Source organism: Plectropomus leopardus, chromosome 6 (genome assembly GCF_026936395.1).
Source record: "Plectropomus leopardus strain MGB_pleo_1.0 chromosome 6, ASM2693639v1, whole genome shotgun sequence".
NCBI lineage: Eukaryota > Metazoa > Chordata > Actinopteri > Perciformes > Serranidae > Plectropomus > Plectropomus leopardus.
In genome coordinates, this window is record NC_142181.1 from 15,869,473 (window position 1) to 15,886,628 (window position 17,156).

Genomic DNA, 17,156 nt, shown 5'->3' on the forward strand with positions numbered 1-17,156 from the left:
CCTCCACAGTTGTTATAAGGAAGAAGTGTATGATGCTCTTTCACATTCCACACAGATTTGTTTCAGTTTAGGAATTAGACTGGATACCCACTGGTTACAAGCTTCATTTCTAAGCTAAGAATGTTTATATTCACACATTCCTGTTAAACTCAGACTAGTTATGACTTTAAAGTCACTCAATCTTATCTCAAAGAGACACAAAGATGCCATCCTCCACCCTTTTTCGGTAACCACTTTTACTATTCAGGGTCACAGGTGGGCCTGTAGCCGAATCCAGCTGACATTGGGCAACAGGAGGGGTCCCTGGACAGATCGCTAGACTATAGTAGGCTGACACATAGAGACAGATAACCATTCACACGTACAGGAAATTTAGAGTTAACAATTAACTGTGGAAACCCCAGAGAAAATCCAAGCTAACATGGGGAGAACACGCAAACTCAAACCAGCAGATTTGAACGGGGAACCTTCTTGCTGCTTGGCATCAGTGCTAAACATTGCACCACTGTGCTGCCCCGCACAGAGACAAGAGTAACAAAAATATGCTTCTAAAGGCCACAGAAAATCACCTTCATTGCAAAACACACAAATGTGTGTCAATATATGATTTGCTTAAAGTAAACCAGGGGTCATTTCAATCTTGCATGAATCCAGCTAAGTGACAAAGAGTAAGAGGGAAAAAACAAGTGTGAAGGAAAGAGGACTGGAGAGAAAAAGTCAAAAATAGAGAGGTCCCAGTCCGATGCCTATATTTATATTCAGTATGTGCTTCGAGGACAATGTTAGTACGCGTTGTGCCTGGCTGAATCCTGTCTGCTGAGCTTTACTGTTTGGACAGCGAGGGACAGTGAGAGAGGGGCAGAGACAAGAGGTGAAGTAGTGCATCTATCTATGTGTGTGTCTGTCTGTGTGACCGAAAAAGACAGAGAGGCAGGGAAAATGAGGGGTAGCAGAGACAGTGAGAGGCTCACAGAGACTGAACAGGTGTGATACAGACAGACAGAAGGGGAAAAAGGAGTGATAGGGATGCTTAGACAAGACAGCATGTGAGTGGTGAAGACTGATTCCTGATATGCCTGTTTGGAGGTCTTTGTGCTGCATGAATTTCATTAATTGCCATCTGCATGGTTCCTCATTGTGGACACTGTTTGGTTTGACAGGCTGGAACCTAAAACACTAAACTTTGTCTCCTGAGTTGAATGAATCCTGAATGAAGCACAGCAACGAGTGCTTCTTTAATAGGGGTTAAAAGATGTTGGTTTTTCAGGGCCGATACAGATTATTAGCACTTACTGAGACCGATAACTGATATTGGAACCAATATGCATTTACAACAAAAATGAAAATATTTCTGCTTAAATTAAAAATTTGGAATATAACAAACTCCAACACAAAACCTTGTAGAGGACTGGGAAGACAACCAGCAAGAGATACAGACAGCAATTGGGAAAGACAGTTTTACCTGATCTCTTGTTGTCTGTAGAATTGTAGAGTTCGCTGCAGAGCCTCCTGAACAGTCGATGTCTGCAAGAAGAGGTGGAAATATTAGAGAAGCATATGTGTATTTGTGTGTGTGCATTTTTGTTTTTAACCATTTAAAACCTGAGCACACTGGTTGGATTTCTTTCAAAACAATGGGAGGGTGATGAGCAACTTGAGAAGAAATGGCCCTAAAATTAGCAAGAAATTAGAAAAAGTTACAAGAGAATTACCAGAAAATAAGCACAAAAAAGAAAGAAAATGAAGTAAATGAATGAAATGAAAATTATTTTTTTCTGTAACACAATTTTACATATATAATTAAGATAATTATCAATACAGTTGTAGCTCATTATGTTTTTCCCCATGTTTTTGAAAGAAATCAAATCCAACCAACCAAATTGATGTTGTTTCAGGTATTAAAGGGTTAAACATCAATACAAGACTTTTTTAGTAAATCAACATATGTAAATATATATATATATCTTTGGTGTTCCATACATGGTTTTCGCTGTGAAGGCCTACGAGAGCATGACACACGCCCAGACAAACAGACTGCCAAAGTGTCATCTGAAGTGTTGCACAGCCAAGACACATTCATATTTAATATTCCTTTTTCACAGAAGACATTTTGATGTGTCATAGCAAGACAACCACAGGTGTAAATGATCAAATCAGTGATGGCTGTATTCCATTTAGCTGCTTCGGTTTCGTGGCCCTTCTATTGTGCATGTTGGCTTACTTCACAGCTTACTGGGACACTTGAATATAGGACAGGGCCATTTTTAATGTTAATACCATGACATGTCTGCTGTGTAAAAGGTCCACCTGTAAACCTGAAGACTTCATAACTAAAAGTAGAATATAACTGCACATTTGTTCCATTTGGGGCAAAATCTATAAATAATTGTAAAATAATACAAAAAAAATATTTTGCTTGAGTCTGAGTAAATACTAACTAAACCTAAAATTACTTTTATCAATTTCATGTTATATGTGTGAATATCATATAATAGCCCAGCACTGATGGAAAAAATACATTTACCCCAATCAAACCAGATCTTTTTGTGTGTTGAATTTAATATTGAATTCATCAAAGTTCTGCAAATACAAAAAAAGTGGCATTAAAGATAAAAATATTCAGAAAAACATAATGCACTGCTGGAGTGTGTGTGTGTGTGTGTGTGTGTGTGTGTGTGTGTGTGTGTGTGTGAGTGAGTGAGTGAGTGAGTGAGTGAGAGAGCGAGAGAGAGAGAGAAGCTGGCGTATTTTGCGTAACTGACAGCCTAAGCTTGAGGAGGCGGGTCCAATGTGATTATCTGTGATACAGCTCAAATGCAAGTCTGTAGTGGCAATACTAGGACACAGTGTGCCAGCTGGAGAGGTCATTCTGAGGCCCTGTCCACTTCGGACAGATACAGGGATACAGGATTGATTTTTTTTTTTTTTTGTGTGTGTGTGTGTGTGTGTGTGTGTGTGTGTGTGTGTGTGTGTGTGTGTGTGTGTTAAGAGACAGAGTAGGAAACAAGACAGAGAGGGATGAGTGAGTTGTAGGGTTGTAGAGCAAAAACATGAAACAGCAAGAAAAAAAGATGTGTGTGCAGTCAGAGAACACATCTACATGTGTGTCAGGCAGCAGGTGTTTTAAAGGGTCGACGTAGTTCACTATCCGGTTAAAACAAAAATCAGATTATAGCTAACCAAATGGGCAAAGTATTGCAAATGTTTGAAGCTCCTCTTCTCAGGCTGACTCATTTTTCTTTTTGCTGTATTTAGATCCATATCCTCAACAACACTAACAACTGAGAATACTGTAGCAGTCAAAGACACTTGAATCAATGCCCGCTCACACAAAAACATTTTCACTTTTAGCTACACCACCGAGCCATACGTCAACTTAGCAGCAACAGGAGCTAGATGGGCACTTTATAAAAGCCAATGTGTAGACATGATAGCTAAAAAATACCCGCTGGGTTTTCCTCACAGTCTATTTGTGAGGGAAAAAAACCTGCTTTTACTCCGTCACCCCTCTATTCCCTGCTTACACATTGGTGTGCATGTGTAAAACAGAAATGGTGCTCTCTCATGACAATCTTCTCTTACTGCGTCCTTGATTCTGCTACTCATTGACCACAGAGTATGCACATAATAGTGTGTGCACATAAGATTTCCTACAACATGGCCAAACACACAACTCTTATCGGCCACACGTGCAAACAAACTGTGCACATACATCATCATTAAGCTGCATTGTTGCAATCGCTGGCGTGTTTACTGTACACACAATTCGATACTCCAGCTCACATTTATCTCTCTCAGTCGCACACACAAACCTGCTTAGATGGCAGGCCCGGTACTTATGATAGATTGCTAAAAACTACATCTACACTGACATGATTTAATTAGAAAAACATAATTATCACATGGCAAAACAGAATTATGGTAATAAATTAAGTGCTTTCATGTAACTCAATAAATATTTTTTAAAGTCATTATGTAATAATTGCAATGATAACAGTGTTTAGATGGGAGAAATGGTATGAGGGAGGAGATTAGAAAAACAAAATGTTCCTTAAAATGAAACATTTCAAGTTGAGTGTTCAACCAATCCTTTAAAACCTGGATTGACATCCGTTTTCTTTTGCTGCGTTCAGATGCCTTTCAAAAGACGCATATTCCTTTGAAACTGAGCAAAATGAGCAATGAGCAACTTGCCAAGAGATGTCCCACAAACCGACAGAAATTGGTAAAGGTTGCCAAATATGGCCTGCAAATTAGTTTAAAAAAGGAGGAAAAACTTTAATAAAAAAAATGTCCAGAAAACTATGTTTCTAATTATTATAATCATAAAATCATTATGTCATAAAAATAAATATCGATTTTTTTTTTCAAATAATCTTGAAAACTTTTTTCAGGTAATATTCTTTCTTTTTTGTGCTTTTCTTTTTCTTGGCTTATCTTCAGCTAATTCTCTTTTTTTTTTTCTAATTTCTTGCTAATTTTTGGGCTATGTCTGGTTGCCCTCTCCTCATGTTTTTGTAGGAAATCTGTTTTTTAAGGGTAAAAATCAAACTTTGTCTTTTTTAAAACACGCTCCCCTCCTTCTCCTTCTCTGTTTTCCTGTGGTCTTTATCCAAACCACTTTGTCTCTTTTGTTTGCTCTCTTTCTTTACCTTGGGAGGGGAGCAGAATCTCACCCATTCTTACTTCATTCCGCTTGCTCTGTGGCTCTGCATTGCTGTCTTTCTTTCCCACTGAGGTTCATTCCCACTCTCTCTACTGTATGTGAACCTGCCTTTCCCGTCTGTCTGTCTGTCTGTGTGACTGATTCCTTTCCTCTTTTTATTGCATCGTCCTCCTCCAACTTTCCATTAGCTTGAACTGATGCAGTCTATGGTCACAGAGCAGTGGGCACTGATGCTTCAGCACAGTTGGGGAGCTGCCACCACAACTAAAGAAAATAGAAACTCATACACCAGATGAGACCCTGCAAGATAATTCCCAGCATGAGACACTCGCCTCTCGGTCAGGGAGGAGGCAAGTAATAAAGCAGGTACAAAAAAATAACAATTCTGTTGCAATCTGCTTTGTATCAGGATTTTGAGACTATCTCTGAGTACAATTCAGCAAATAACGTGACTATGAAGCACTGCGGTGTCAGCGATATAATGCAGCCAGGGCATCGGACATGATTGATGATTTTGTTTGTATGATTTAAGTTTAGTAAGTGAATTCTGGCCACTAGGTGAGACAATAATGTTGTAGTTCTAATCAACCTTGAGCTGAGGCTACTCACAAGCTCATTAGTCATGGAGCGTGTTTACAGAGACATGTATAACCCATTTATGATTGAGTTTTTGGAGTATTCCATTTCTCTGTAAGCATGTTAACGTCTTATCCCATTTTTAGAAACTCAGATAAGCCCTTTGCTATGCTCCCTGGAGTACACCAAAAGAAAATGGGAATTTGTTGAATTAATACAATTTATACTGGTTATTGAGAGCTGACGACAACCTGCACAGGCACAACTTTAGCCAAATTATACAACAGTAATACAAAAAGGGTCTCAGTTAAGGGGCGATGAAGAAATAGCGTGTTTGTGTGTGTGTGTGTGTGTGTGTGTAGAGAGAGACAGAAATAGAGAAACACAAATGCACTCAGAGTAGACGGCGGTTGGCAGTTAGAGGGGAGAAGAATTTAGCTTTTAAGTTTTAAAGTAGAAGTAAATCTACAGTGTAGTGTTTACTGATACTTCCTGTTGCTCTCATCGCAAATTGTTGCTGTTTTTGTGAATATCACAGTGTATGTGCAGACAGACTGCAGTAAACAGTTTGCATGTATGCAAGGAATATGAATGACCCAATTTCTCTCTGCTCATGTTAAGACCTTATCCTAAATATGATCATACCTGGTAAAAGGCTCATAAACTGGTAAGTGTAAACCCACTTACTGTATGTTCAACTGTAAATTCTACAGTAGCTTTTACTACTTTAAAAATCCCCTCGTTGGTTGTTTCAGCTTCACTGTCACTGTCCAATAAAAGTGAAAATGCTAAAAAAAAATCATCTTGAAAGTTTCATAACAAATCAATTTATCAGAAAACAGTTATTTCAAAACTTGTAAATTACAAAATGTTTTTCATTATCTGCACTAATGGTATAATCAAGTTGTGGTTAAGGGGAAATATTTAGGCTATGTTGTTTTTTGCTGATTTTTTCGGTTACAGATAAAATGTTTGAAAATATTTTTTATAATACCGACATGTTGTTCAGGTCACTTACCAAAATCGATACCAGTATGTTGTTTACAAGATTTTTTGGGGAGTAAAAAATGGCCAGTGGAGTTAGGAATAAATATTCTCCTCTGGTATGAAAGAAATCACCAGAAATGGAGGGTTTATAGATTAATACTTTGTTTCCTGACTCTACGAAAACTAACCCCATTCGTGGAAAGTATACAAACAATAGAGATGGGTTGATTGCAGCCAGCTCCAACAGGTAAACTCAACAAATCATACATGAACAAGCCAGCATGTGTCCACAGCACAATGGCCAAACTGCATATTTAACTAGGCAGGTAGACAATATACTCCTTAATTTAACTGGTCCCTGATAGGGAAGATGTGACCACAGATTCTGGATGTGGATTTACCAGAAGACACATATTGACACACACCCGTCTCACACTTTTCATATCCAACCAACACTCGTGGCCTTTTGATCAGCGTCATGGGTCACGCTAATGGCCACCTTCCATGTGTATGCACGAAACTAAGAGGGGAGGGGGGGGGCAGAAAATGAATGTTTGCACACATGTAAATGCGTGTGTGTTGCTGGGTCAGTGTGGTCAGGGTGAAGACAACCACAGAGAGCATGCTCTGTTCTCTCTGTCACGGTCCATTGCAGTCAACAACAGACACTGCCCCTGCACGCAGCCACTGTGTGTGTGATTGGTGTGTGTGAGAGAGAACAAAAAAGATAACAAACAGTGTGTTGGAACTTGTGTCGTGAGTGTACGAGTGAATATGTTTATGTGTCTTTTAGCTAATTTGCTAGTTTAATGTTCCTATTGATTTAGCAATATTTTTTATGGTGCCATCATTATAAATATATTTTAAAAGTGGACAAACAAACGCTTTAGGGAGAAATGCACTGTATGGCTGTTCGGCAGAGAGCGTAAAATGCATTATCACAGTCCAGCCTAACATACACACAGATTAACACCCTTCATACACTGAAAAAAAGACCTCTGTCATTTACATTCTCCCTGTCCTTGAGATGAAAGCACAACACCATAATGATCCTTATATATTGAAATTTTATAAGGCTCCATTGATGCCCAACTGATGCCTGTAATTGCACTTACAGGCAAACAAAAACATACTTGCTCTCTCTCTCTCTCTCTCTCTCTCTCACACACACACACACACACAAACACACACGGTTCTGCAATGCTAGATATTATCATTGCTGAGTGTTATAGAAACCTGTCTTTAAGTGATCCTCTGTCCTGTTTTTAAGAGCAGTAAGAGCTGCAACTGAGAGCTGAAGTTGCCTCTCAGTGATACTTCAGATTTTTAGCTGTGCAGTTAATTTTCGTTATTTTGAGAGGTTGTGGCTGGGCAGCAAAAAAAAAAAAAAGGCTGGCAATCACTACTCGCCTTTATCGTCTTTTCTCTCCAACAACATCGACAGTATTTCTCCCAGGAACAGGACCAGAGGGTCTGAGCAATTGCAATTTGGAGAAATCTATTCCCCCAACGTTCTGATGAAAGCAGCAGTGCTCTTATTATGTGGGGAACCCATATAAACAAACCTGGAATAACTTCAGCACAAAATCTTTTTTATCTATCTTTCGGTTTCTATTAATCCATCTACCAATCAATCAAGCCATCTCTGTCTCTGTCTGTGGACTATTGTTGCATGCCATTTGCACTAGGAAGTCAGATTTTCTGAGTTACCAGTTGCAAATTCCAAATGGAAAACCCCATGAAGCCAGATTTCTGCCACGCAAAGTCAGAGGAACTTAAACAACCCCAACCTCAAAATCCAAGATTGCTGCATTGCGCATCAACAGTAATGAAAGCTGTAGTAACACACTGTTAATAAACACTCAGTCGCACACACAGGGCTGTCCAAATTCTATTTGTGGAATTTTTGCCGTGGTCTTCTTACACAGAAATACAGCGTATTGAGTTCTTATCAATTGGTATTGCAAACAGTGGCTAACCTGGCTTGAACTGATATTGCTAACAACTTGGTTTTCCCAATTGTTGTGCTGTATACTGATCAGGTCATTCCCAGCTACACTTTTGAAACTTCAGAGGTAAATGAAACAAAGCTTTTATTGACTCAAACAAGATGTAACTGCTTGAGCAATGGAGCACTGCACAGACTGTGGATTATTTCAGTTTAATGGCTTTATTTTTTGATTAATTTCATGGATTTTCTTTGAGTAAGACAACAGAAATATATGAATGTATGATGTCTTAACTTTGTTTACCAATTAGTGCCATTTTGGCTATTACTGGAGCCAGTAAAACAAATTAAACTGAGATGAGCAAGGGGCAAAAAAAAGGCTGGGACACCTATCAGCCAAGCAAGCAATACTCAAAAACAGTCTTCTCTTAAATCCTTAATATCTCCTTAATGGAAAAAAACTATTGTGAAATTGAAACTAGGATACACATCAGGAGTTATGCAATATCTTGGATATCAACATTGAATCAAATGGCTCACAGAAGGGAAATCTTTGCTAGCATTGCTGGTACCACTGAGAATCAACATCATACTTTGCAGCTTTATCTAACCACCTCACATTATACCATGGCCAACCTGTCACAGCTGACTGTGGTTTATGATATTCTACATGCCCGGCATGAAATTGCACAGCACAAGTTCACAACTGACTGCTGATTAAAGCTGCACATTATGTTAGCCAATGAGAGATATTTTTCTCTGTGATATACACACCAAACGTGTTAAACATCTTATATTGCATTTACATTCTGCAGGTAGTCAGCATGATTACAATGAGACGCTCATGTTGCTCTGTTTTGGTGTAAGTAGGCAGTTGTTCACTCAAATTCTGGCCATAAATGTTGATAGCATGAAAAGAAAATACTTGGTATATTTCCCAGAGAGTTTGTCAGTTTGAAAGCCAACATTTTACAGCTAAATCTCCTGAAAGTGTCTACCTATTGATGTTTGAAGGCTACTTCACAGTTTTTGCTTGATAAAAACTGTCACATCTAGCCCCTGCCACATGTTTGGTCTCTGTGGTACTATAAAGCATTCACATAATGTCAGGGCTGGAAAAAAGACGTGTTTTAGCTTTTTTAGTCAATTAACATTACATCACCTTTCAGTTGGATTTCCCATTTTGAAGCCACCAAAGTGCAAAATTTTGAGATGCAGATTTACATTTTGCAGTTTATGCAGGAATTTGACTTCTTTGATATTTTGACATACTTTCTCATGTTATTGTTGCACTACTACTACATACCACAGGTGACATTACAGGAGATGCAATCAAATCCCAAACTGATGTACTGTCACAAAGGACTAGTAAAACGCCCTAATCACATACCATCAATCACAACTGTGCTCAGTTCTACTAGCTGCTTTATTACATTACAGCCTGTAATACAACTGAGACACACAGAAACAGGCTCACTCATCACACTCACATCTATGATGTGAGGAGTGCCTCTCTCTTTCCCTCTCCCTCACAACAACTTATTTATTATGTAATCTGCCAGATGATTCAGGCTGTCAGAAGTGAGGGATAAAAAGAGGATTTTTTCATAGACAGCAGCGGAGCACACGTCACATCATAATGTGAGAAACAACATTGTCATTGGTTTTTGGGCAATCATACGGTGGTGCAATAGTTTAAATGTTGACTTAAAGGCTGTCTCCTCAACTTTGGAGACAACTGTGTGGGATGGAATAAATGCCTCAGGCTGTTTAGTCATCATATTGACTGTTTCTCAAGAAAAAAATCACTGTGTCTTGTGAAGACCGACCGTCATTGATCTGGTCAGTAATATCCAGCTTTAATTGTACACAGAATGGCAAACAAAATAGATGGAATACACTTATAACAGATTTAAAGGATGTTCTACAGATTCATGGTAAAGCTACAAATTTAGGTAGGTTGTAAGGGTTTGTATGACCCATATTGAATATTAGAGAAGTCCTGTAGGAGACACCAGGGGTGGAATGAGAAATATAAATATCTCGCACCCCTTGCCAATTGTATTTCAAACTTAACAGAGTCAAATTCTCTTCAAAAATAATTTCATCACACATTGACACATATAAGAGCTATGTTATAATATCGTATCATGAGATCTCTGCTGATTCCCCTAGAATACGGTAACAATTTCATTACACACAACAAAATTCCATGACTTTACCAAAACGTTCAACAATTTTTATCAATTCCATGACTTTTCCAGGTCTGAGAAATACGATTGGGAAGTTTCATTACTGTTTCAGTTTTTCAATGACCATTGGAACCCTGTAAATTAAATAAATTTAAGTTTTTGGGTTGTTTTTTTTTTTTTCTGGAGGTACATTTACTTCAATGCTTTAAGTATATGTTCCCCATTATATTTAGCCTACTTAGCAATATTCAATACAGGTCTTTTACTTGTAACAGAGTATTTTTACAGCGAGGTATTAGTACTTTTACTTAAGTAAAGGATCTGAATACTTCGTCCATCACTGGGAGACACTATGGTTTGTAAATATAACACTACAACTTAGGAATATTAAATGATATTTCATTAGGGCACAGTAAAGCTCTTCAGACTGAGCAGGGGTCCTACCGTGGGTGAGGTCAGTCTCCTCAGGCTCTCCCCCAGCGAGTCCAGGTTCACCCGTCTCCTCCTGGTGACCCTCTTGTGGGGCACTTGCTGCTCCTCGCCCGCCGGGCACGCCGACCTTTCGGCGGGGCTGCGTCCGTTCCAGAGCACCGCTCTGTGGGAGGAGTGGAAGGAGGAGAAGGGGCAGCCTCGGCTCTCCTCCGCCGGCTCCAACCCGCCGTCTCCTCCGTCTCCCCCGGGGCTCTCGAGCCCGCAGTCCGAGCCCACCGAGCTGCTGAACGACTCGGAGGAGATCTTGCGCGACGACGAGGACATGGTGGTAGTGAGGAAGAGGAGGAGGATGGTGATGATGACAGTGTTGAGGATGATGATGATGATGCTACAGTCGTTTCACGTCCACATCTACGCCGGGAAGTCATCAGATAGTGGGGGGTGAGAGGGTTGGTGGGTGAGGGGGGGAGGAGGTTGAGGTCCGTCTGTACAATTATGTATGCATACGAGTGTTTGAGTGCGCGTGAGATAATGTCCAGGTCTGCCTGTGTCTATGTGTGCATGGGCCTGTGAGATGTCTGCGTGTCAGACTCAGCAAACCTATTCAGAGGGAGAGGGGGGTTGACCGAGAACGAGAGCACTAACGGCACGCAAACATTTATGTAAGGGGGGGGATGAGGAGGTGGCTCGTCAAAAACGGTCCTCCTTTACCCCCAAAACAAAGCTCCCTGGGAGGCCAAACACTCTTCAAAGGGATGCAAATAAATAGGACATAAAATAAAATATTAAAATAAAGAGCCCTAGCAACAGTATTTTTAAGCTGACATACAATGGAACATGACACGCGCCGCAAGTATGTTAAAGCAGACGTTACCTTAACTTACGAAATTGCAAAAACGCCAAAAGGTTGCCAAAATCGTCATGTTGGTCCACCACGGTAATTCCGACACATGTTAATCATTCCTCTCACACGCGGCGCATTTTTGGCATCCAAAAAACGTGTCGTCTCCTCCTTTGCCCCCCACTCTGACGAAGAGAAACCCCCAAAGTCACGGCAGATGTGACTGCTTCCCTCTCTCCTCCGTCCCTTCTCCTTCTCCTCCTCCTCCTCGTCCTCTGCGACAGCGGTTCTCCTGTCTGTCCGCCAGCTACCCGTCCTCTCATCATTCCTCCATCTTTCACTTGTACTCCTTCGCCACCGCTGCTGGTGTTTTTTTTCCTTCGTCCTGTCTGTTTTTGGTCGTCGCTTGAAGTGCGGGCAAAGAGGTGGCTGCTGAAGTGGAGGTGCGCGAGATGGGGAACACGTAGAGAGAGAGAGAGAGAGAGAGCGCGCGCAGTCAGCCAACAGCTGCACGCGCCGGCGACGGTCTGAGGAGATCAGCGCGATCTGCCGAGCGCGCGCTGTGAAGTAGCCTATGCATCCGAGTGCTGTTCTGTTGGTTGGATGAATAGATGGACGGACAGACAGACAGACAGACAGACAGACAGATGAGCTACAGTTGATATGTTGCTATTGTATTATCATAATTGGTGAAACATACAGTGTGTCCACAATGACAAAAAATGGGGCACATCCTGTCATTACTCCAAGTAACCCTTGCCTTAAATTTTTCACTAAAACCGATTTAAAAAAAAGATGCCGTGTTTAAAAAAAATTTTATCTGTAGTTTTATTTATGTATTTAGCCACGATCATGTTTTCTGCCTGTCTTCCTTTGATTATCAAAATGCTGAAATGCAATTTCAAATCTTCTCTACATTGTGAGATGGATAAATATAGCCTCTTCACATTTATGTGTTTTTGATTTAGCTTATTGTAACATTTTTTTGCCTATAGAAACAATACTGAATGAATTAACCCTGTGTTCTTGTGGTGGTCCTTACCCTAGGGGCCCCAAAAAGTTCCAAATTCACTGCATGACTGTTGAGATCTCACTTTAAGTCTTTTATATTTTAGTTTGCATTGTGCTCACATGGTGCATATTCCCAATGTAAGTAAATAAAGCCAAATTAGTAACAGAAAACCTGAAGCTAAGCAAAACTTTTCGAATCTCCCTCCCCTATGGAAATCGGTTTGAGTGGACACAATGCCAGACTGAAGATGGAAACAAAGTGCAACAAGTTGAAAATTCTGTTATCAGGCAATGGTTGAGCGCTCCAAAGAAAGCAATTAAGTGGACCTTGAGACAGGATTGTTTCAAAATACTGTTTCCAATGTTTAGAACAGTGGTTCCCAAGTGGTCCAACTACGGGGTCCATATTTCTCTATAGTCCACACATTTAATACATTTTCACATATTCAGTTTGATTTCGTAAATGTGAGCAACATGTTGGCTTAAAACATAAAGAAATAAAACATATTACAAGCAGAAACAGAAATGGCACCTCAAAATGAAAGTGCTGTGCCGGAAATTTACTGTACTTCAAAATAAACTGTTTTTTGTGTTGTGTTTTTTACAAACTCTAGAAGTTTACAAGTCAGTGCAGTCCATTCATATAGACCCAGGACAAACTTGGAACACAACCCATCAGTTGGGAACTAATGGTCGGGAATACGCTTTCATGGATCATGAAACATATCCATCTCCATGGCAAATGAGTTAACTCCAATAGCTGGTAAAAGCTTAATTGTTCAAATCACAGTGTTTATATACAATACAGTAACTTCCATGCAGAAAATAACAAAGTCATCCTCAGATGAAGCACTATAATGCACTATAAAGTCTGTGTTCGACTTAAAGACGTGTGTGGAGATACATCAGGTTCATTCAGAAATGTTGGGCTATTACTCCTCTTTATTCCAACGTAGTGACATTTACAGTTTTCTATCATTGTAAAATCTTGGCAGGTGATAAGCAGGTGCTTGTTCCCCAATTAACTAACAGGAAATGGCAATCAAGCAACATCTGATTATAATCAAACAACAGTCATGGCCAATAAGCCAAGTTCGTGGCAATGTGCCAAATGTGTTCAACATGGGTTTACAAGGACAAACATGGCTCGTCGTACAGATAATGGAGCTGGCAGCAGCCGCATACGCTTGTTGCCTCCCATCAGAGAACAGAATGATGCTCATGTCTGGCACTAATAACAGCCATGACCTTGACCTCGATTGGCAGAGCATGTCCGTTCATTAAGAGCCCCAAAGGGACCAGCAAAGACAGAAAGACACTGAAACAGACATGATGCATCATACAAGTGCCTATGACACACACACACACACACACACACACACACACACACACACACACACACACACACACACACACACACACACACACACACACACACACACACACACAGAGTGTAATTTCCTGGAGTTGCCTACGAAATTCATTTGACTTTCCGGAGCAGCACGACCCCAATACATTGCATAGAATTTTGCTCCTTCTGTCTCTATAACACACACCCACACATTCTCTTTCTCTCAGAAGTAGCCCACACTCACACACTGCTACACACACTCTAACACAGTCTCTGTCTCTCTTTCTCTTTCCTTATCTGGTCGCTTGCTCTTAGCAATCAGTCTGCCATCCATCAGTAATAATGTGGGCATTTAATAAAGCCAACACCGCAATGGAATAAAACACTGTTCCAGAGGAGATAAGCCCACTAGCAGCCGTCCGTCTATAGCTGAGTGCAGACAGGGCAACAGCTCAGTAACTGTGCAGTCATGGAATTAGAACAAATAGAAAAGGGCACTTCCTTGGGTATCATGCTAATCTAATTCAATAGGTACATCTAAAATGGATGACATCACATTTTAATAACATTACCATGGAAATGAAGTATGCAGCAGTCCAACCCCAAGTCTCAGTGGCACTGCTCTTTATAACTGAACTGAACTGGTGGGTGTATCATGGAAAAGTTCATGTGCTTGTCCGTATGTGTTTATGTTCTAACAGATATGATGAGTACAATTTCTAATACTGAGTCAGTGATTTAGAATTTAATATAAACCTTTTCTGCAGGAAAATACCATTTTGTGCACATTGCCAACTTTTATTTCAAGACTTTACATGCCAAAAAACCCATTTGAATGCAAAAAAGCACTGTAAACATTTTATAATTTTATTTTGCCCTGGATGGTTGAATTATCAAATTATCTGTGTATATGAATATTTGTTTGGACTTTGGGGTATATACACAATACTCCTATTTTTTGTTTTTCTTGTTTCATTCATTTTCACTGTATAAAGCTAGAGAACAATACAAGACTATTAATGCAAAAAAAGGTTAGTGCAATAAGCTATGGCTTCAGCCTACATCTTTTTGGTCAGCATAACTTGCTTCGGAATATCACTGCTTCAAAAAGTAATGATTTATGATTGGTATAATTGTTTTAAAAATAAATATTGTTGTTGTTTCATTGTGTGTGTGTGTGTGTGTGTGTGTGTGTGTGTGTGTGTGTATTTGAGTTGTATGACAGAAAATTCTCAAAACAAACTGAACAGAACTAAACTATCTACAATTTAAATCAGACCAGTGTAAAGCAACACGAGTCACCTTTAAGCCAGACATATTTATAGTTTAAACCCTTTAAAACCTGAGCAAATTGGCTTGAGTTCTTTCAAAAACATGGCGAGAAGTTAACGAGAAACTTAACAAGACATCGCCCAAAGGTTAGCAAAAAATTAGTAAAAAAGTTATGAGAAAATTACCTGAAAATATGCACCAAAAAAAGTAAAAACAAAACAAAAACAAAAAAGACCTTCAGTCCAAAAAAGTATTTAAATATAAAAATATTATAAATATAAATGTAGTCTTTAGAAAATGTTCTTGTGACATTTTACTAATTTCTTGCAATATTTCTTGCTAAGTTAGTCACAGTCATGTTATTCACAGAAATCAAACCACTTTGCTCAGGTTTCAGGGGTTAAATAGCTTATGAGTCATCCGAACGCAGCACAAGAAAAACAATGTCAAACTAAGTTTTAAAAGGTTAAAGAAAGTATAAAAATATTGAGCCTAAGCAATAAATTTGACAAGTATCACATTAAATAAGACTACATTACATATACATGTAAAGAGAGGGAGGAAATAACTTGCATGTTTTGTTGACAGATTTAAAGTGTCACCTCAGGTACAACCCTGCATATTTACACAGAGTCTAAAAGCCTGCAGGACACACACACACACACACACACACACACACACACACACACACACACACACACACACACACACACACACACACACACACACACACACACAGAGAGAGAGAGAGAAACATGCAATCACATACACAGATATTTCAAATAAATCCGTACAAAAAAGAAAAACATCCATATATAGACAAAAGCGCCAAGGAGAAGACACGCGTACGGTATTGAGCAGATTTTCGGCTGAAAAAATCTGACAAATGCGTCTTGGTGAAATGCAGAAAAATAAGAAAAGGTTCAGCCTGGTGACACATACCAGTGAGTCAAAACCAGGTTTTCCACAGAGATAAGCAGACATACAGACACACTCAAACATAAAACACGTACATTCATCCACTGCCTGCCACACAACACACAGAGACACATACAACTCAAGCATTTTAATACTGTGTACCTCTCACTAGAGCTTTCAGAAATCTTAGTTCTTCTGTGTTTTTTGTGTCAGTATTGGCAAACACATCAGTTTTGATTTTGTGACACCAAAAGCATTGTATTATTTATGGAAGCATAATGCATTCACATGAAAAAAACTGCTCTCTTTGTTTAATTAACAAGATTATTACCTGAGAAATCTGAGAAAAATTTTCATGGAAAATAAATCCGCATCTTGTTTTTCTGAGAAAAACACAATAATAAACTTGCTAAAAAAACAAGCAGATTTTTCTTTCTCAAGTAAATGCATCATGTCTCCCTTATTATTGCCTCATCTTTCTGTCAAATATTTATCTCCTGCCTTTGATTGACAAAGAATGAGTGCTTGAAATATAAAAGAGAATATGAAACAATTATGATGAGATGAGTGAACCTGAGGCAGAGCAAGCAAATAAGTGAATGAAAAAAAAGCTACAGAGGCTGAAACAGCATGATACAGGGAGTGTTGCAAAATAACTCTGGAAAGGGTGTGTGTGTGTGTGTGTGTGTGTGTGTGTGTGTGTGTGTGTGTGTGTGTGTGTGTGTGTGTGTGTGTGTGTGTGTGTGTGTGTGCGTGCGTGCGTGTCAGAGACAGGGAGAGAGAGTAAGACGGCTGTCTCGGTCATAAATCTGCCCCCAGCCGATGTAATTGGCCATAACCATACATCACTCCACGCCACTCTGCAGCTATTAACCATGAACCTGGCCCTCTCTGTCACTTGCATGATAGAAATAACCTGCTGTAGCATCCCAAGGGACAATTTCAAAGGTACAAATCAGGTT

General features: G+C 39.6%; 1 protein-coding gene across 1 annotated transcript in view; it reads right to left on the reverse strand.

The window, feature by feature from the left end:
* Positions 1–12,212, reverse strand: part of gucy1a2 (guanylate cyclase 1, soluble, alpha 2) — a 53,524-nt gene extending 41,312 nt beyond the window's left edge. The window contains exons 1-2 of the mRNA XM_042486715.2: positions 10,814–12,212; positions 1,463–1,524 (exon numbers count right to left, since the gene is read on the reverse strand). Coding sequence (XP_042342649.1) covers positions 1,463–1,524; positions 10,814–11,125 — 374 coding nt within the window. The 5' untranslated portion in view covers positions 11,126–12,212. The remainder of the gene's footprint in view (positions 1–1,462; positions 1,525–10,813) is intronic.
* Between the last annotated feature and the right edge of the window lie 4,944 nt (positions 12,213–17,156).